Source organism: Glycine max, chromosome 20 (assembly GCF_000004515.6).
Source record: "Glycine max cultivar Williams 82 chromosome 20, Glycine_max_v4.0, whole genome shotgun sequence".
Taxonomy (NCBI): domain Eukaryota; kingdom Viridiplantae; phylum Streptophyta; class Magnoliopsida; order Fabales; family Fabaceae; genus Glycine; species Glycine max.
In genome coordinates, this window is record NC_038256.2 from 8,646,950 (window position 1) to 8,667,461 (window position 20,512).

At 36.7% G+C, this 20,512-nt stretch overlaps 2 protein-coding genes across 3 annotated transcripts; one reads left to right on the forward strand and one right to left on the reverse strand.

Annotated features, from left to right (window-relative positions):
* Window positions 1-691: 691 nt before the first annotated feature.
* On the forward strand, window positions 692-6,085 carry LOC100802602 (uncharacterized). 2 transcript variants are annotated; one of them, XM_041013152.1, is made up of 3 exons: window positions 700-865; window positions 2,084-2,167; window positions 4,014-6,085. In XM_041013152.1, the coding sequence occupies exon 3, from the start codon at window positions 4,036-4,038 to the stop codon at window positions 5,983-5,985; it is 1,950 nt and encodes a 649-aa protein (XP_040869086.1). In that variant the 5' UTR covers window positions 700-865; window positions 2,084-2,167; window positions 4,014-4,035; the 3' UTR covers window positions 5,986-6,085. The 2 variants fall into 2 exon arrangements, with proteins under 2 accessions (XP_003556803.1, XP_040869086.1); XM_003556755.5 differs by lacking the exon at window positions 2,084-2,167 and having other exon boundaries at window positions 692-865.
* A 1,589-nt stretch (window positions 6,086-7,674) lies between these two features.
* LOC100812541 (4-diphosphocytidyl-2-C-methyl-D-erythritol kinase, chloroplastic-like) lies at window positions 7,675-13,956 on the reverse strand. The gene is made up of 11 exons (NM_001255958.3): window positions 13,641-13,956; window positions 13,272-13,367; window positions 13,114-13,182; window positions 12,900-13,004; window positions 12,746-12,802; window positions 12,410-12,610; window positions 11,831-11,923; window positions 11,643-11,742; window positions 11,198-11,297; window positions 8,569-8,654; window positions 7,675-7,914 (listed from the first exon to the last, which is right to left on the reverse strand). Exons 1-11 carry the CDS (start codon window positions 13,827-13,829, stop codon window positions 7,823-7,825), a joined length of 1,188 nt encoding a protein of 395 aa, NP_001242887.2. The 5' UTR covers window positions 13,830-13,956; the 3' UTR covers window positions 7,675-7,822.
* Window positions 13,957-20,512: the final 6,556 nt, after the last annotated feature.

Here is a 20,512-nt window from a genome sequence, read left to right on the forward strand (position 1 = left end):
CAGACATGCAGATAAAAGTTCGAAAAGAAACGACCAACACAGAGTCTCACACCTTCAAATCCAGTTTTGCTTTCAAACTTAAAAAAGAAACAAACGAAAATGTCACAACAAAAAAACAGAACAACCCCAACAACAGAACAAAACCAAACTACAAAACTAAAACGAAAATCACAGCCATGCACATAAAAGTTAGTAAAGAAACAACCAAGGCCGAGCCTCACACCTTCAAATCCAATTTTGCTTTCAAACTTGAAAAAGAAACAAACCAAAATGACACAACAACAACAACCAACGGGATTGCACAAAACCCCCAAACCACGTGCCCAATCAAAGAGTGGAAGCTCATCAGACACATGGCACAAAAATTCCTTGCTGATCAAAACAATTAACACGTAAACCACTTGCTTAACACGTAAACCACTTGCAGATAAAAAAAGAACAACACGTAAACCACTTATGTGTAGAAGCTGAGGACAAACCAAAAACACATCAAAATAACAATAAACCTAACAAAAGGGACAGGTGCCAATTTTTTAAGAAGGGTCATACTAGTAATTTTCCTGGAGTTCTCTTTTATAATAGTAGATTAGATTTTTAACAAACCAAAGGATTCATAATATTTTTATATGTAAAAAGAAAAAGAAAATTAAGAAAGGAAAGCAACAACTGAGACGTCACTATAAATGTTTCGTTTTTAAGATTTGGACATTTTTTCGTTTCGCTTTTCGCAAATTTTCGGATCTCTTCTGTTTCTTCGAATCAAAACCCTAATTCCCTCAATTTCATTTTTCAACCTCGAAAAACCTATCTCTCTCTCCGCTCTAAGTTCCCAACGGTTATCACCATTCAACTGCTCGATCCACAGGTTCTTTCTCCTTCTCTTCTTCTTCTTTTTCTTCTTCTTCTTCTTCTTCTTCTTCTTCTTCTTCCTCCTCCTCCTCTGTTTCTCAATTCTCTCTAAGTGTTTTTTTTGCTTTTAATATGAACCATAACTATGAAATTCTGCGAATCAAAACTCTATTATGTGGTTTCAGCTGTTTAGGTTTTATTTTTCCTTTGTTTTCGCAATTCGCGATTTGCATTCCGCATTCGGTGGTTCTTCGGATTTTCGTAATCGGAATTTCGTGGACGTGTTTGGATTTGGATTGGGTTTGTTCGTTGATGGATCCTTGAGGAGGATTTGCGGTGGCTTTTGGGTTGTTGTAGATTTTGTTGATTGTTTTGTATTGGGCGCACGTTGGCAACCTGCTTAGAAGACCGAAGAACAATTAATTTCACTGATTAGTAGCACTGGATATGTTGCAGTGATAATCTCAAAAAACTTTTTTTTATAATATTTTTCATGACTATGCAGTTGTGCTTGTTCTAATTGTAGTTGTCTGTACTTTTATTAGTATAATAATATAATAATTAGTATAATAATATTGTCACTACTGTTTTGATTAATTGCAAGTCATTCAAAGGTAGTTGAAAGGTTGCACATGACTGTTATGATCTTTGCATAAGTTGGATTTTTGTTTTCTTCCTTGAATATTTCTGGATGTACTTTACGGCTAGGAGTGTGTAGTGATTTTTTGCACCTAATGCCATGTTTTATCCTCTCAGTAAAAAGGATTGGAAGGTAAACAATAATAATAAATAATAAAAATGGAAGGTGAGTATGTATTTGATTTTTAACTTTAGGCTATTCACATTCGCATGGGGGGTATGCTTGAAAAGAATATTGATCAAACAATGATAATTCTGATTTTTGTTTTTGTTGAGCTTAATGTTCCTTCAAAAGATCAATATGCAGTGTGGAAGTCCACTAAAGTCATATAGTCCTATTCTGATTGTTTAGTTCCCTTGTTTCTATCATAAGGTTATTTACAGAAGAATGGGGAGATTAGTTAATAGATTAATAATGTTGGATGACGATAGGACTGGCTGAAACGGGGCCGAGTTTTCTGGCATGTTGATCATAAACCTTTAGTGTGTGTGGGTGGGGGGTTGCCATAGATTCTTCTTCTAACGCTTAGCTGCAATGAATGCTGTTATATATTGGACTTGACATGTTATAATTGTACCTTTGTTTGGAGGTCAGTATTGTACGCCTTTTATGGTGGTTGGAAATCTTTTGATTGGGAAAGGTTCTGTTGGGTATCTGCAAACAGTTAAAAGTTATCAGGTGATGAGCCTTAAATTTCTGCTTGAGATTAATATTGTTATCTAGAAAGATTGATTATAAAATGTACTGTGGTTGTGTGCTTTGAAATAGTACAGTAGTATGGCTTGATCTCTTTAAGATGTATGCTTTCATCTCTTGATGATTTTTGTATTAAGTTCTGTGTTGGCATTCTTAAAGCTTTATTTGTTGCCTAATTGTCCAGTAACCTTGGATCATCTTGATTTTTATTGTTCACTTTATTAGAATACAATTAAATCAAATAATCTCCTACAACATATTATTTGGTTTCATAGTGGTAAAATTCAAACTGGATTTAGGGGTTTGACTGTTTTGGTCATGGTGTCTTAGGGGTTTAAGATGACCATTGTTTTAAGTGACGACATTTAGCTGTTTACTTAAAAGACTTGTTCTCCTTTTGCCTCACCCTCTACCCTAAATATGACCTTATAATCCTTAGTTGAAGAAAAATATTTGTTGATGGTTCTTCAGGTGGCAGAGGGTGTAGGAAACTTGATTCATTGCATTTTGGTATGAAAATAATAAGGGGGCAAATGTTTGAGTGGATCTTTGTTATGGATTCTTTATGTTCTGTTTTTAAATTTCAATATAATTGTACCTGTACCTGATTGAAGTCCTGTAATTTTATCTGTGTGAGAAGTTATATTGCATTATGTTTGGAAATCTCCTATAGTGAGGGTGTGCACAAGGAAGAAATGTAGGGAATCTTGATCTTAAGTGGGCAAGGGAATTGGCATGACTGGGAATAACCTATTGCCAGCCTGGCCGGCCATAGGGGAAATTGGAGGGAAATTCTGTTGTAAGCTTTTGGAGAAATAGAGAAATATTAAACAAGGGAAGGAAGTTGTCACTAAGGAATGGATATGATAAATCATGGCCTCTCAAATGTCCTTTGTTACTGTATTTTTTTTTGTTCAGTTGAATCTCAATCCATTCTGAATTATTGATATCCTTTTATTTCTCTATATGAACTGATCCAGTAAGTTTTTATCTGATTATTTTATTCCTAACTATCTGTTTCCATCCTTTCAATACTTGATTAATCAAATTATCTACTTCTGTTGTATTGGTTCATAATATTATTAGTTTTTAAATTTTTGATGCAGTTGTAAATGTACCTGATTGAAGCATTGTAGTTGCATCTGTATGAAAACTTAAATTGCACTGTGATTTGTGCACTAAGCACTATTAGATTCCATTCTTTCAATGCACAGATAAAACAAACTAACTACTTTTTCTGTATTGTTGTCTTTTAAGTGGCAACAACTCAATTTTCATGCTCTGCCCTGTGCTTCTGTAGAGGACTTATTGTTTTTTGTCAAATAGATTATGTATTGCATGAATCCTTCTTATTAAAATTTCCAGAGATCACCATGCACATAAATGAAATTAGTAGTCACTTTAGAAGAAAGGTCCCGTGTTATTAAATTCTCTTTAATCAATTATAGTGCTGGAAAAATATTGGATTGGATGTGAAATTCATAAACCTGATTTATTTCTCTCGCTCCTTGCTAGAAATTTCTTTCTTTTTTAACAAAGAATTTATTGAGATAGAGGAGAAAGTTACAAATGCAATTGCAAGAGGGTAAGAAATCTTCAGTTTATGCCCCCTCCCTTGTCCTTTTCCCTCTGTAGTTTGTTATGTTGTCCTCCAATAATCGTTGAGCACTTGATTGTTTGCTAACAGATCCACACCCATGATGATGAAATTAACAGAATGTTATGTGATAAATGTGCTTTGGTTTTTTTATTTTTTTTTATATTAACTCTATTAATTTGGTAGTTCAATAGAAAAAAAATTAATCTGAATGTTTCTTTTATGTTGCAGGGGCATATTTGCTACTGAAGAGATGTCTCCTGCTTCCAAATCTAAGTCCAAAGACAAAAAGGCCGTCAAGGAAGCTCAAAAGTCTTCTGCCAAGTCTTCAGGATCTGGTAATGCTGTGGCTGGTGTACCAGCTAGTGCATACAACCCTTTATTGGGAACATTTCATACTTTGGAGACGTCACCAACATCTACTTCTCAAGTAAATTCTAATGGTCGTTTTCGGAACATAGATGAGACAGATGAACATCCTGCAGGCTCAGTGGTAGCTGGTGTGGAGTATGATTCTGTTTCTAACAATGGTAGTTGGTCTGGTGAGTCAGAGGACCATAAAGACAAAGCTGCTTCTAATCCTCCTGCTCGACTGGAAGCAGTACCAGGAGCTGATAATGATAAACGTGAGAAAATCCGCCAGAAGAATGAAAAGAAGCACCAACGACAGAAGGAAAGGCGGGCACAAGAGTTGCATGATCGTTGCACTGGATATATTATGTCAAGGAAACTTGAGGCACTTGCTCAACAGCTTGTGGCAATGGGGTTTTCTCATGAGCGTGCAACAGTAGCATTGATACTGAATGAAGGAAGGGTGGAGGAATCAGTAGCATGGCTGTTTGAAGGTGGTGAAGAAGCAGATAATCATAAAGAAACAAATATAGGTGGGGGTAATTTGAAAATCGATATATCAGAAGAACTTGCTCGAATTGCAGACCTAGAAATCAGGTACAATTGCTCAAAACAGGAGGTTGAAAGAGCAGTTGTTGCTTGTGAGGGTGATCTTGATAAGGCTGCAGAGTCTTTGAGAGAGTTGAAGCTGGATCGACCATCTGGTCCACCAAAGCCAGAGGAAATTGGTGATCTTCCTTCCCTCACCAATAAGCAGTCAGAAGCTGTGAATCAGAATGCTAGGACACAGACAAAACCCATACTTTCTCCAAATCAACCCAAAAAAGATGAAAAGGATTTTAACTATGCAAAGCAAGCAGTTATGCTAGGAGGATCTACAGAATCCAGCAACAGACTTGTGCAGCCTCTCAAGAGAATCTTACCCAAGTCTGAATGGGCAAAGCCCCAACAAGCTGCTGTACCAGCTGACAAGAGGTGGCCAGGTGCAGGATCTAATCCTTCAGTTTCTTTTTCATTGGCTTCACCGTTGCAAGTGTCATCCACACCTGCTAAAACAGAAGCTTCTTATATGGCTGTGGGAGGTGATTACAAGAACCTTCAACCTGGAGCAACTAGGGAGCCAGTAATTGTGATGCAGCGACCTCAAACTGTAAATGCAAAGCAGATTCCAGCTGCCAGCATGAGTTCATCTCCTCCCGGAGTAGCTGCCAGTTGGTATCCAACTAATAGTGTTGAAGTCATGAGGTCCAATGGCTTTATGTCTCATCCTCCTAGCACTAGAAGCCTCAGTTCAAACTATTTCAGTTCTAATCAACTGTACCACCAACTTCAATGTCAACCTCCTCAGCAGTTTGTGGCTGGCAACAGCAGTTCAGTAGATCTCCAAGCAACCAATCAAGGGAATAACTTATGGAATAGAACATCTGCATCTCCAACGCTTGCCGCTGCTTCTTCTCTTGGACTCTTTTCCGGGCTAGGATCAGCAGCTACATCAGGGGCAACTTCTCCGGTAGACTGGAGCACTGGTGGAACAATGCAATTTGATTATACCAACATAGACTGGTCCTTGGATAGAGGTTTATCTCCACCCAGGTCTAATGCATTATTGTTTGGGCTTTCTCCTTTTACAAAGAGTAGTAGTACTCTATATGGCTCAAATGCTTCTGGCACGGTTGCTCAGCAAGCAATTAGATCATTACCCTCTAATGGTAGCATGGTTCCCTTGCCTGGATTGCAAGAAGGTGGAGTATCTTCTGCTGAACCATCAGGATCTCGGGATTGGAGTTCTCCATTTGAAGGAAAAGACCTTTTTAGTTTACCAAGACAGTTTGTTTCTTCTCCTTCTCTGTAGAGTTGAGGGGAGAAATCAAATGAATAAAAAAAAGACCAAAAAATGTGTGGATTTGATGTTTGTTCTTATGATGCTATAGTTGATATGATGTTGGTGGTAAGCTTTCTGTGGAATTTCACATGCATGCACAGTAAACTACCCCGTAACTTGCTGTCATATGCACAATTCACTTCCATACACTAAGTACACACTATATAAACTAACTGGGTAGAGCGGTGGAATGTTTGATAGCACTTCAAATATTCTACGGTTCTGCTCAGTTCTCGTGACAGTTTTGTGGCAGTGTTACATTTTGGTAAGTACAGGGACTATATTTTTATTACATGTGTTTGAATGTTGATCAAGTCACGTGATGCATTTAATAAAGGAGTACCAGCAATATACTTTTTTTTTTTTAAATACTACTACCGATTAAAATTAGTGGAAGTTCATCAAATAAGGAGTGATATTTCTTTGTACAACTTGGTGATTTTTAATAAATTTAAACCAAAAAATATGGACTAGGTATCCAATTTAAGAAGCCAATTGAGATTAGTCACATTCAATCCTGCTGCTGCATTCAACTTCAGTGCAATTGAAGAGTTTTATTTCAATTGGATGCCACTGGTTATACTTTTTCGAGTTAGGGTAGCTAATAGCTATCGGTTTACTATTACTTCAAGAGCTAAGATGGACATCCTTTTTCGTAAGTTGTTTTAAACATGAATGGAGTCAAATCTTTCCTATTCACCTCAACTATAGGGTGTTGTGTTGGAAATGAATTGTAATAGTGTGAACTTTATCTGCAACTTATGAGTTTTAATCATGAAGTTGTTATTATAGGAAGAAACTTTATCTAACCAGTCCACTATTAATCATACAACTATATCTACGAAATTACCTAGTCAATATAATATAAAAAACACTTGACATTCTTGTTCCCATAATAGACTTTCATCTGATATCATTAGTTAGGAAAGAAAAACACTTTCAATTGTCGATTCAATTAGGGTGACAAAATAGTGACAGACCGTTGATTTAGTTTTTACTTTGAATCTAGTTTATGTCAAGATGCCAACTTTGCTCCTTTCTTTCAAAATCTCTGATAGAGGGTTGTATTTTTTAATTAAGTGGTCCAAAATATAAATATTGGGTGATCTTTAGATATGAAATAAATCATTGGAAGAAAAATACCTTATCCTGTAAACATTTGAGGTCTTCAATGTAGATTAGTCATTATTTTTGGCGGAAATTATTTCATAGAAATACCATAGTCAGACAAAAAAACAAAAAACCTAAGACTCTGGCCCAAAATTTCAAATTTCTCTTAAAAAGGAACAGCTACAAATACTGGCTAGGTTCAAAATATCTACACTTTTCTCATGTGAGGCCACGGTTGATGGACACCTGAAATCTAGTCAAATGTAAAAAAAAAATGTGGTATCAGGGAGACCAAGTACTTCTTTGTTTTGTATCAAGAATCAATTTTTCACACTGTACACTAATTCTAATGTAAAATTTATTAGACTTTAATTGGAATACACATTCTAATTACAATGGTTTAAAATCAAATTTATCCAACTTTGAAACAGAACTAAGATAACCTTAAACTTACAACATTATTATTGGGTTGATCACAGTTCCCAGAGGCATGCTATAAGATCAATTATTAGCTCATTGGTACAACTCAGAGGCAGTGCCTAATATTTATTCATTCATTTTTCTTTCTTTAATTTTATTGATTCCCAGCAGTTAAAGCAGCAAAACTTATTTTTTTTTACATCATTAAATGATGCAGGAAAAAAGACTAGATAATGCAATTTTACATTACTATCTTCTTATCTTATAAGACCGTAGGTTAAACAGACTCCGAAACAACAGGAGAGGCAGAAGGACTTGAAGCAGGTTCTTGGTACCACTGATTTGCCTCTCGAGTGAGAAAATAGGCATCTGCAATTAGAAAGAATGAACGAGAAAAGTCCACATTAAAACCAAATCCATCATAAGTTTTTCTCTATCATTCTAAAACAACCTCATAATTAAAAAATTAGATGTATTCAACATCATAATAATTTTGCTCCATCATTCTAAAACAACCTCATAATATTTTTAACTATAAAACACATCATTACGCACCAGCGCCGACACACCACACTATATAAAATGTTTAATGAGATAACACTAGCATCCTTTCAGTTAATGCTGCTAGTGACAAACTTTTCAGCAGATTCCATCACAAAATGCCATCTTGCTTACCAGAATTCACTTGCCCCACCAGAATTTCAATAAAAGGGGCCCTTTGAGTTGAACTTTGTATATTTTTCAAATTAAAATAGCTATTGTAAGGGATTTACATTTTTAACAGCTCATATTTGCAGATCAAATGATGTAAAACCTCTTCATAATCTTGTGCTATAAAAATAAAATTAACCCATGTCAACCACTAATTGATTTCCCACTTCCAACAACATTGTTGCAGCATAAGAAACACAGATTTAATCATTTTAGCTTCTGAATAAGTGGATATGCGCATATGGAACTAGAGTTTCAGTATATCAGAGACATGGATGTAGTTTTCAACATTTTAAGGTTATTGAAGCTTACCTGACAAGAAGACATCTTTGTATTCATCATCATCATAAACAAATTGTGGGGGATCAGGAGAACCAATTCCAACAATGGTGCTTCCACTGCAGGATGTGTATTAAGACAGCATATAAGATGATTGCAACTTTTAAAATCAAGACTTTATATCACAGAAAAAGGAAAGAAGAGCAAAATAAACATTGGACTACTTCAGAATAAATAGTATCATTCAGAACAGGGAAGTGTAAACCTCAGTTTACTTTTGCTTATTAAGTTATTATATAACCCTTGATAGAACTAGAATTATAAAGGAATAAATTCAAACTACAAGGGTATTTCTGGAAAATTCATTACTGAGAAGATTGACCATCCTTCTTCCAAGCTTCTTTCTGCTTCTTCTCGGCGTAACGAAAGAACTAGATGAGGAGAGGCCTCCGGTTTCAAATCCCTACCCTACGCCTTACGAGGGTGCCCTAGCCAGATTCACTCCCAAGGGTCAATCAATCCTTTGAAACTAGTTCAAATAGTCGTCACAGTCTTCGTTCCTGCTTTCAACAAGACTTTCTTAGCTGCATCAGCCTGTAAAACTCTCTCTCCTTCACCAGGAAAGGGAGAGCGGACAAAGTACCAGATGATTTGGGTTGGGTAAGAAGAGCGTACGGTAACAGTAAGCAGACGATGTCGATAGAAGATGATTCGTGGGATCTTCCTCAAAGTCAAAGAAAGACAGTAAAAGAGAGATGCTTGCTATGAACCAACAAACCAGAATTGAAGAACAGAATGAAAGATAGAAAGAACAAAGAATGAATCTGTTCTTGGAAAATGAAACCTTAACAGAAAAAGAAAGAAAGCTCTTTCTTAGGGTTTCCCTTCCACAGAAGACAGTTTCAACCTATGAAGAATAGACTCAAACAACAGACATGGATAACTGATGGCTTGTATTATTCAGAAGGCTATCTGTCTGAAATTTGATGGTTGAGTTTGATTTAAAAGGTTCTCAAGACAGAAAGAAAGGATTATAATAAATTTAGTGCTATTTTCTAAATTGTTCAATCACCATAGTTCAAGATCACAGAAAACTCATGACCAATTTTACAAACCAGATGTGCAGTCCACATTAAAGGCAATCATTTGTGTAACCATCAATGAGATGCTACAATTAAAATTATTGTATTTTTCTAGGGAAAAAAAGAAGTACAATAAGAAGAAAGATACAATTTTATAGCAATTTTACAAATCGTTTGAAATAATAAGATATCTTGTCATTTGAATCAAGCTAAAGACAGACTTGGTTACTCTGTTCAGTAGATATAAATATCAAAGGCTAAACAATTGCAGAACAGACTCAATTTTCACTAATAAATTATAAGTTAATAACTGTTTTAGTATCGTACTATCTTCAATGTGTTACCAGTGCTTAGTTACTTGCTACCTTGAGATTAATTGTCACTAATGTTGTTTATTGTTTTGGCTTTTATTTTTATTTTTCTCTGATTTAATTCTATTTTTCAATTCCGGGTCATTCCAGACTCCAATCCTTATTTGTTGAGCAACATCAACATAATGTGTTTTCTACTAGCCTAAACTTCTAGAGGGATTTTCCTAACACAACCAGGAAGTAGTTACGTATCAATCCCCATTGAGGTTTTAATAATCTCTTTCCAAAAGGCTACTCGAGTAACTTGCTTTGGATCTGAGTTCTCTTGTAGTTTATACAGTTTTATGGACAAAGAGGAAGTACATGTTTTAAGAGTCTTGGCAAATAAACTTTGATAAGCAGGTGGGGTGACTCATGGTTTTAGGTGGTCAACAATATCCAAACATCATGCCGCAACTTGGTTAGATTATTGGACAATCACTTAACAAGTGCTAATTTCTATAAAGTTATTATCTGAGTTTCTCTTTGGGGCCCTCTTCCCCTATAGCATTAGCATTTAATGTTTCTGCATGCCTCTATAGCATTATATGTTTCTTAAGTAGTTTTGTTGGGTAGATGGTTGTGTTAACCTGATCTATGTGACATAAACAAAAGATGAAAAGAATTAATAGCAGGACACACTATATCATTAAAGATGGTCGTTGAAATTGGTGATTATACAAAAATTCTGATTACTGATATCCCTCAATATTTGACAGCTCACTTTATCTATTTTAACAATCTATAATCAAATGGATTAGATTTCCTGGATGACCTAACCACTCATGTACTAAGTTTACATTGCAAGTGCTTAAGGATATAATCATATTAAGTTTTAAATAATTGTCTTCATACAGGGTAAGTTAATTAAAGAATATTAGCATTATATATCAGATTAGTAGCACTGAAATTTGGGTTATGTTTAGTCCTGCATTGCTAAGCATGAGCAGAATGCATACTGAGAAAGAAAACAGAGACACACTACGAAAATGGATATTAACATGTATAAATATATACCCACAAGGGGTTGGGCACAGTGGTAAGTGAACTGTGTTCCAGGAGACACTACTTGTAGCAGAAGGGATTAATCTCACACCCAAAGGGAGTCGGGAAACTATAGGAAACCAACACATAGTATGTTTGTGCCCAGGAGCTCTAGCAAGTATATATGAGTTGCACAGAAATGCCAGTCTAGATATTAAAGAATAATAGGTTTTCCAGTGTTATCACCTTCCTGACATAAAAACAGCATCATATTCTCCACGACCAGCTGCACTAATTCGCTGCTTCAGTCTTTTGAGAGAAGGGAGAACTTCAAATGCTGGAGGTTCTGCAGACAAAAAAAAGGGAAAACATGAAAAGAAAATTAAAAGTCAAATGCATCTGAACAGTACCAAGTTCAATTAGTATTCTGATGCTTGTACATGTGCATCAGGATCAAATATAAGTATATAACAATGTCAATGATAGGAAGGATTGATTTGCAAGACATTTACACGGTCAATATTTCAGTAAGTTATAAATACAATTATATAATGAGAATAGAATAGTAAATCTCAGTTCTGCTAGATTACCTTCATGCTAAACACCTCATAGAATTATGTGCAATTTGCATTCAAGAAGATCAAATCAAAACGAAAGTGAAAAAAAGAATGATACACAGCTAGAAGCTTACCTAAATCATTAATACAAACATCTTGTGAGATACCAATCTTTGAGATCTTCTCCAGCAATGTTAAAGGATCGACATTACTAGTCTGATCCAAACGTAGACACTGAACCATTGGAAGTTGTTAAATTTGTGACTATAAAAAGAGGGAGGGGGGAAGTATGGTTTCATTACTACCCCTAAAAGTCAAATACCTTGTAGACTTCAGCAGTTGAACATGCTTCTGGGGGCTTTATGAGAACCATTGGAACATCCAGAGATACTGGTGGAGGAATATTCTGAACAACCTGCATAAGTGAAAGAAAAATCTTGGATAAAATATATTGATTGGGAAATCATATGGAATATAAGTTTAGCTGGCTGCAAAAGGTTAAAAGGGATATTTAGGAACAAACAAATCCCTTCCCATCCATGACAAAATGATCTGATGTCTGTAATAAATAATTAAAGGTTTCAGGAATAAAGATCAATCTACATTATCTTAACTAACAATTGTAAAGGTTGGATCCACTTGGTGTGTGTTGGTGGTTGATATTTAATCGGTAGTGAATGACTATCAAACATTTGTACCACGATTCTTTAAGTTGTATTGCAGGACAGTGGCATAGCTCTTCACAATTATAGCAATTAATCAGAATTGTAAGATATTATCAATTGATGCCACACATTGTGAATCCACACAGCAAGATATAGCAATATATAAGACGTAAACATCTTGTGGTTTTTCTCAAATCTGACTTCAAGAAAGGAAGGTACCTAATGTTTGGACTAACCTCTCCTCGACCAGTGCAATAGGCTGCTCCCTGAGAGAAAAAGAAGGGAATGTCTGATCCAATCTCACTTGACCATTCTTGGAGTTCTTTCTCAGAGGCAGGACAGCCACTAAATTGATTTGCTGCCCATAGTGCAGTTGCAGCATTGCTACTTCCACCGCCAAGCCCTGCCCCAGTAGGCACCCGTTTATCAAGATGAATCTGAAAACAACATCAATATACACAACACACATTAAATCATGCGGTGAGTTGAATTCCAAGAAAAACAAAGAAGCATGAAATTTTTAATTCAAAATCATAAAAATTAGGAAGAAAATAAACATCGTTACTTCATACCCAAAAGTACTTGTCGCTGCCAGTCTTCTTCCTATAAAGATTAAGCGCCTTAATAATCTGTTAAAAGAGAATTTCCACATAACATTCTCTGAAGTCTGAACAAATAAATGACCAGAAGAAGAAGCAAAAGGCTGAGAAGGGAAAACAGTAGTACCAAATTTCTATCATCAAGGGGCACGCCAGACACATTGGTTGACAGGCTATCCTTGGTTTTTGAAGGTGACAAAGAGAACTTAATTATGTCACCTAGACTTATCACCTGAAGACTCAAAAGATGCAAGACACTCTCAAGAATACATATACCATATTAAAAGGTAGATGCAATAGAAGAGCATCAAAGCATTTACCAAATTGCAATCACAACTTACATGAAAAAGGGATGCCAAATCATGATACCCATCTTCCCTCTTGTTGGTTATTCTCAAAAAAACATTTATCTGCAGCAGAAGAAGGGTAGGCTATTTCAACACAAAGCAAACAAATTTGGGTAAGCTTCTAAGCAAAAGCATGGTGGAAGGTAGATTACCTTGCAAGGAGAGAACAAAGTAAGCCTTGAAAGAGAAGCTTCCCTGTCTACTTCATCAGCCAACTTGTTTATCCTTCCTTCAGGGTCATACACAATCTAATTTTCACCAACAAAAAAATTACAACATTTAGAAAACATATATTAAAAAACAAAATTCAATCCAAAGCATAACATAAAAAATTCAAACTTTACCCCTAAAAAAATGTCATTCCACACAAACAACCACACTGAAACTTCAATCCAAAGCATAATACACTAAAAAAAATTCAAACTTTCTGCCTAAACAGATGCCATTCTACAGAAACAACCACACTGAAACTTCAATCAATCCAATGCATATAAAAAAAAAACGGGACCAAAATATGTAACCTCTATTTGTCTCCTGGAAGTGTTGGAATCAGAAACCATGGCTCTAACCAAGTGGGGTCTCTGAAACCGAAGCTTTGAGTGAAAATTGGATGTCCCATTTGGTCTGAATTGAGCTAAATGGATGCTTCTGAAGGGGTTTTGGGAGGTGGGGGAGACGTAGTTACTGCAAAGAAAGAGTGAGGAAGCCATGGATAGGTTAAAGATTGAAACTTGAATTCAGGTGCATGCAGAATTGCATATACCTAAGATGGGTACATGGAAAAAATGTCAACTCATGTAATGTGCTTTTTGTTCTTTCTTCCTACCAAATCTGGTCAAATTCAATTTTGCCGGTAAGAGAAAGTTTTAAATATGTTTATAATAACAAATGTTTTAAAATCAAACCTGACTGATAATTCAAACGGTGGTGAAAGAACTTTTTAAGGTTTATTTGTTTAATAATCTTAAAAGAAGTGATTACAAAAAAAAAAGTGATTTTAAGAAAAAGGTAATATTTTTTTTAAAAAAATAGACAATTTATTTAAAAAAATAATTTAAACAAACACATCAAAGATAAAAAAAATTATTTGTTTACTAAAAAATATAGAAATTATTTTAAGAAAAAAGAAACTTATACAAACAGGCATTACTCTAGCAACAGAAGAATGAATAGTAATTAAATTTATACTTTTGTAGTATACAACATTTTAAATAATAAAGTTACAAGAAATTAATATAATAGATGAGTAAATATATGTTTAATAAAAAAATTCACAAAAAATGTGTTTTATATGATAAGTATTGAATAATAATTGGCAAAATTAATAATTAAGTGTAATTTTTAAAATAAATGTTTTTATTTATTTTAAAATGTTTTGATTAAATTAAAAAATATATACATATTTATACCAATTTTCTACACTGGTACGTTTGTTGGATGACATAAAAAAATTAAACATTTATTAAACTTGTAATAGACGCAGTTAATATCTTTAAAATATAAATTTTAAATACTTCTCTTATTTCTGTTAAGAAAAGGTTAAAAAATATAAATAGGAAAAATTAGAATTTAATTCCATTAATGTATGCAAGTAGTGTTAGCAAATTTGGAGATAACCCACGTGATTCATTCAATTCAAGGTCTCCTTGATTTTGCTTCTCGCCATTTTGGATAAGATATTTTGTTGAGTGCTGCTAGGTGCATCCAGCATTTTTGTAGGTGGACCCAGCACTTGAGGTGAAAAGTCTGTAATATCCTTGGGTTAATTTTTTTTTAAAAATGCATGGCTCTCTCTCCCGCTACTCTGTCTCTTCGTTTCGAATTTCTTCTTCCTCACACACACAGTTACCTTCTTCTTCTTCCTCAGAGCGTTTCATTCTTCTTCTTCCTCACCTCAGCCATTTTTGTATTTTGTTGGTGACCTCTCGGACCTCTCTCTCTCCCGCTAACTCTAGTTCACCATTTTCGAATTCAGCCACGAATCATTGTTGTCGTGAAGAGGAGCTTGCTGTGAAGAGGTTGCGAGGTGCATTGAGGAGGTTTCCGTGAAGAGCTACGCCATCGTCCACCGTCGAGGGAGCGTCGTCAGCGTCCACCGTTGAGGTAAGCGCCATCGTCCTCTGTTTCCGCCATTGTTGTCGGAGTAGGGAAGCTTCGAGTAGGTTATGGATCAAGTGATCCGTAAGCATCTTTCGGATCAAGTTGATCTGGAACATGCTTATTGATCACTTGATCCATAAACTACTCAAACATAGTTTACGGATCAAGTGATCCGTAAGCATGTTCCGGATCAACTTGATCCGAAAGACGCTTACGGATCACTTGATCCGTAAACTACTCAGACATAGTTTACGGATCAAGTGATCTGTAAGCATGTTCTGGATCAACTTGATCCGGAAAATGCTTACGAATCACTTGATCTCTAATAGTCACAACTTCATTTTAAAAATTGCCAAATATTTGATACATTGTGAGTTCTTTTTGAAATTGGGAATTTTGGTTATTAGGATGACCTCTGAATGTATGGTAAATATTTGATAAATAGTGTCACTTTGGAGAATATCAATTGTTTTAATTTGATTTAATGCAAATATGTAATTGCCTTTTATGTATTACTTTGGTAGAAGAGTAAATATTGCCTATAATTTGGATCATTCTTATTAGATTGTTGTCACAATTTGTTTTGACTTTAGTCACAATTTGGTTGTAAATAATGAGATGTTGACATATAGATAAATAGTATAGATTGATTAGCATGAATTATGATTATATATAGATGTATCCTCTTTCAGGGAATTATCCTAATAGTATATATTGATTAGCATGAATTATGATTATATTGAGATGTTGGCAATTTTCTTCATTTAAAAAATTTCAAAAGACACCTAGTGCTTGTCCGAAATTATCCAAATATTCCAAACCATATATTGCTACTAAAACTAGTCTTATTATTACAAAGATAAAAATCACAACTAGAGAGAGCTGAAGTCAAGTAGGGCAACTTCTTAACAGATGTTATAGCAAACTCAAGCCTTGTTTGATTCTGCATTGTTTGCAGCAAGACATGGCAAACTTCAATTCGTGAGAAAGTTACGGAGTGTGAGAAGCAGCCCAAAAATTCATACCAACAGAAGGCTTGGTAAAATTTCAATGTTTTAGCATGACCAAATATCAGAGAAACATGACCAAAATATTCACAAATGGCAGTGGCATTATTCAACTCAACCATCTATCTGCTTAGCTAGTAGTTTCAATAGTAAATCAACTTTCTGACCCTGACTTGATATATACTAGTCTATGTGACTGTGTCAGTATGACGAATTATATCACAAGTGTGTGTGCTTGCGTGCATGTTGTTCTTCAAGAGTTACTGAGGTAAATTCCCTTGAATTTCAATGTCAACATAAACTTGTACAGGGCTATAATGTTGCCAATACGATAATGACTCGGTAGTCAACATCAAAATGTGGTCAATCTGAATATGCTGAACTAGCATATGAGAAAGTTTCTAAAATCCTAAAGTGACTTAACCATCCTTTCAATGATTTTAATCACTCATTTAACCATGCTTTCAATGATTTTAATCATTCTCATTTGTCATCTGGCTTTGGTGGGTTTGTGAGACTCACATGAAATTTGAGAGAATGAAATCAGTGATGGAATTTGCGGTACTCATTTGCAGATCATAGTTAGGACCAGAGGATTAGGTTGTGCCTTAGGTCACGTTATTGGCAGAGGTGTGGGCCGAGGAGATCGTGATGATTCTGATGATGCTCCACAGCGTCGAAGGCCTACCGCATCCGCACGGAGGCAGCGAGTCCCTATGACTGCGACGCACGATGAGCCAGTGGTCCCTGCGTCAGATGTAGAGGCTGACGTATTTCCGGATGACCCGATGGCACCAGATGATGTAGAGGACACTGGGGCAGACATTCCTACAGACACAGGCACGCAGGCTGCTGAGGATGAGCATGAGGGATTTTCGGGTCGTCCGAGCGACCCATCCGTTCTGACCTAGTATGCGGATCACGTTGCTTGTAGCGTATGGACGAGAGAGGTATTTATAATATTTATTTTTAGTTACTTGTTAATTATACTTTATGATTGAAATTAGTTTTCCTTTAAATGATGATTTTCACAAATTTTGCGTTCCTTTATACTTCAATTCAGGAGCGTCCTGAGTTGAAGTTATCCTCTCACAGGAGGAAGGTCCATAGTTTAGGCAGGCCTGTCCCTGCGATTAAGGGACTAGTTGCTGGGACAAGACTAAGTCCTCTGATCGCGTGTTCAGTAGACACTGGCGATCGGGGACTATTGTCCTCGTTTGTCGAGCAGTGGCACCGGGAGACGTCTAGTTTCCATCTCCCTATGGGAGAGCTCACGAGCACGCTGGACGACGTCTCCTCGATTCTACATCTGCCCGTGGTTGGTGACTTGCACGTCTTTCAGCCCTTGCACGTGGATGATGCGGTTCAGATGCTGGTGGACTTATTGATGGTCTCTGCAGAGACTGCCAGGGCTAAGACAGGGCAGTGTCATGGACCGTACGTATGCCTGTAATGGGTACGTGATATATATGAGCGTCGATGCCAGGCAGGTCATTGGACAGCTGCGGCTCGCGCATATCTCCTTCATCTTCTGGGTTGCACTCTGTTTGCTAACAAGAGTGCAACAAATGTGCATGTTATGTATTTGGAGGTCCTTCGTGACCTCAGTCAGACCGGGAGGTATGCTTGGGGAGTGACTACTTTGGTGCATATGTACGACCAGCTGAACGATGCCTCTATCAGCAGCAGTCGACAACTTGACGGTTACATCACACTGCTGCAGGTAACAAACATGTTTTTCATTCGTTGAGGTTCAACAATGTTCAACTTTAAATTTTGTTAGACTTTCATTATTAATGTTTATCATTTTGATGTTACCTCTGTAGTGCTGGATTTACGAGCACTCTCCCTCAGTCGCGGAGTCCACTGCTGATCAGGACTACGACGAGGATTCCCCGCGTGCATGTAGGTATTGCAACGAAGAAGACCGTGAAGAGCATACGTATAGTGTCGTACAGGGAGCGCCTGGATCGACTCCGGATTCCGGATGTCTGTTGGATCCTATATGGGGAGCACTGACCGGTCCGGGACTTGCATTTGATTTCATGCTATTCTGGTCTCCTGCCCTGGGGTCCTGTTGTTGTTTATTACCGACCAGAGAGGGTCGTGCGGTAGTTTGGATACACACAGACCATTCCTGCTCCGCCTGTCGATTCATGGGTGTCATATGATGATATACACGACAGGTGGATGCACTACTCGGATCATATCGTTCCAGCAGGTGAGGTGTGCGCTGTGCCAGGTCAGTGTGCTAGTGACTACATGGACTGGTTCTTCTGCATCTCGCATCCTTTCATGACACCAGGCCAAGCATAAGATCCTCTGCAGCCCCGAGTCGTCCCTCAGCCCCCACAGACAAATATCCCTCATGTGCCGGAGCCAGGAGCACCGTCGACATCTGCGAGGCCCGCTGTGGAGGAGCCTAGACATGCAGTGGTAAGTAATACTAATAATTTATGTCATTTACATTAATATTTTTATAATAATTTGTGTAATCTGTTTGTTTTGTATTTAACAGGAAGTTTGCCATTGGATTGCTGAGAGGTTGGAGCGCCATCTGAGCCTAGGGGTGGTCACGCCAGGCTCATCGACACATGAGGTGATCGAAGAATGCCTCAGGATGGCCAGGAGTGTGACACAGGACCAACTAGCATATATTAGGTTTCGACGCAGGCGGCACACGGATTAGGTGTAGTTTATTTACATATTTTATATTCATATTCGATGTATGTACAAATATTGTACATGAACCCATTTCATTAGTAATGTTGGTTTTATTTATTTCTAGTAGTAATGTTAGTTTTATTTATTTCCATTGATTGTGTATTCCCTTTGTCTAAAAACCTAGAATCGTATCTCATATTTTACATTTGTGTCTATATACACGCGTGTTATTAAAATGGTTTAGTTAACTTAGTTATAGTATATGTAAATTATTATAAATGGTGTAGTTAACTTAGTTTACCAACTAATAATCCCAAGCATTTTTTTTGCGCAATTAGTTATTTACATTTGGCCTTCACATTCTTGTTTATGTGAAAGCTGCACAACAAATTTGTGCATTCAGGGAATACATCTTTCACTGCATTCATCAATGCTTGATCTCTGTCAGTGACAATAACTCCAGGGAGGACATCACGCTTTAAAAAAAGGCCTCAAAACCATTGTAAAGCCCAGACCAAATTATTAACGCGTTCACCCTTCACATATGCAAAACCGGTAGAGAATGACATCCCAGTCGGTGTCACCCCAACAAAATCGAGCAGTGGGAGTCTGTACCGGTTTGTTTTGTAGGTGCTGTCTATCAAAAATAACAAATTACATGCGTTGACTAACTTCACTGAATTAGGGTGACACCAAAAGATATCATGAACCACGTCTTCATCCTTTATTCTGTGCCAATGAATATATTGATCACGGTCAAGAAGGTTCATCAGATGTTGCATTTCAAGATCGCTTCCTCTTATGGAAGAACGGAATGCACTTCTTGCATTGTATACCTGTTTAATGGTCGTAAAGTTATTGGCATTGTGTTCCTTCAGAGTTAGCAGAATGTTTCTTGGCTTCACCATGGACTTCTTCATATCAGCAATAAGTGTTTTTTCAGCTTTAGTCAATCGCCCCGCATATGGATGTCCAACTAATGACTTGGCCAATTCATGATTATGCACTCCACAAATCAACTTCACCATCCAGCCTTCTCCTCCAACCATTGGCTTGCAACGAAGCTTGAAGGGACACCCACATTTCCTAGTCCCAGTGTCTCTTCTGATAAATTCTTTTTTCCTACACCTATACTTGCCACTCCTTTCACAGCCAATTAACACAAACGTAGTCCTTCCTCTACTACCTGTGTTTGTGTCCGACCTTAAAATCATCACCACAAATCCATTTTCATGAGCCACAGATCAAGCCCACCGCAAAACATCCTCTCGACACTCAAACACCTACAAATAAATCCACATAATTTAAGTTTTCTACCAGTATTCATTTTATTAAATCTGTGACAGACATTAACATTATAACCTGAGAAGTGTTGAATGCATCCGAACAATCAACATGTGGTTCATTCGCACCACATGCTTCTGCATTTTCATAATCCATATCCACTCGTCCAAACATTATTTCATACATCCACTCATCTTTGTCCATCTAACCAAATCAAACAAAAAATGGCCATACAAAAAAATTAGTAATTTAAAAGAAAAAAGGGAAACTAAATTCAAAAAATAGCAAATGCCAAAAATAAGTCTCTTACGGATCAACTTGATCCGTAAGTTGATCCG

What these genes read in the sequence shown, in the direction of transcription:
- LOC100802602 (XM_003556755.5), top strand. Translation starts at nt 4,036, where the DNA reads ATGTCTCCTGCTTCCAAATCTAAGTCCAAAGACAAAAAGGCCGTCAAG.
- LOC100812541 (NM_001255958.3), bottom strand. Translation starts at nt 13,829, where the DNA reads ATGGCTTCCTCACTCTTTCTTTGCAGTAACTACGTCTCCCCCACCTCC. An exon ending in GCAGCGACAAGTACTTTTGG is followed by an intron (nt 12,611 to 12,745) that starts GTATGAAGTAAC and finishes TGTTGTTTTCAG; the next exon opens with ATTCATCTTGATAAACGGGT. An exon ending in GCTGTTTTTATGTCAGGAAG is followed by an intron (nt 8,655 to 11,197) that starts GTGATAACACTG and finishes CACATCCTGCAG; the next exon opens with TGGAAGCACCATTGTTGGAA.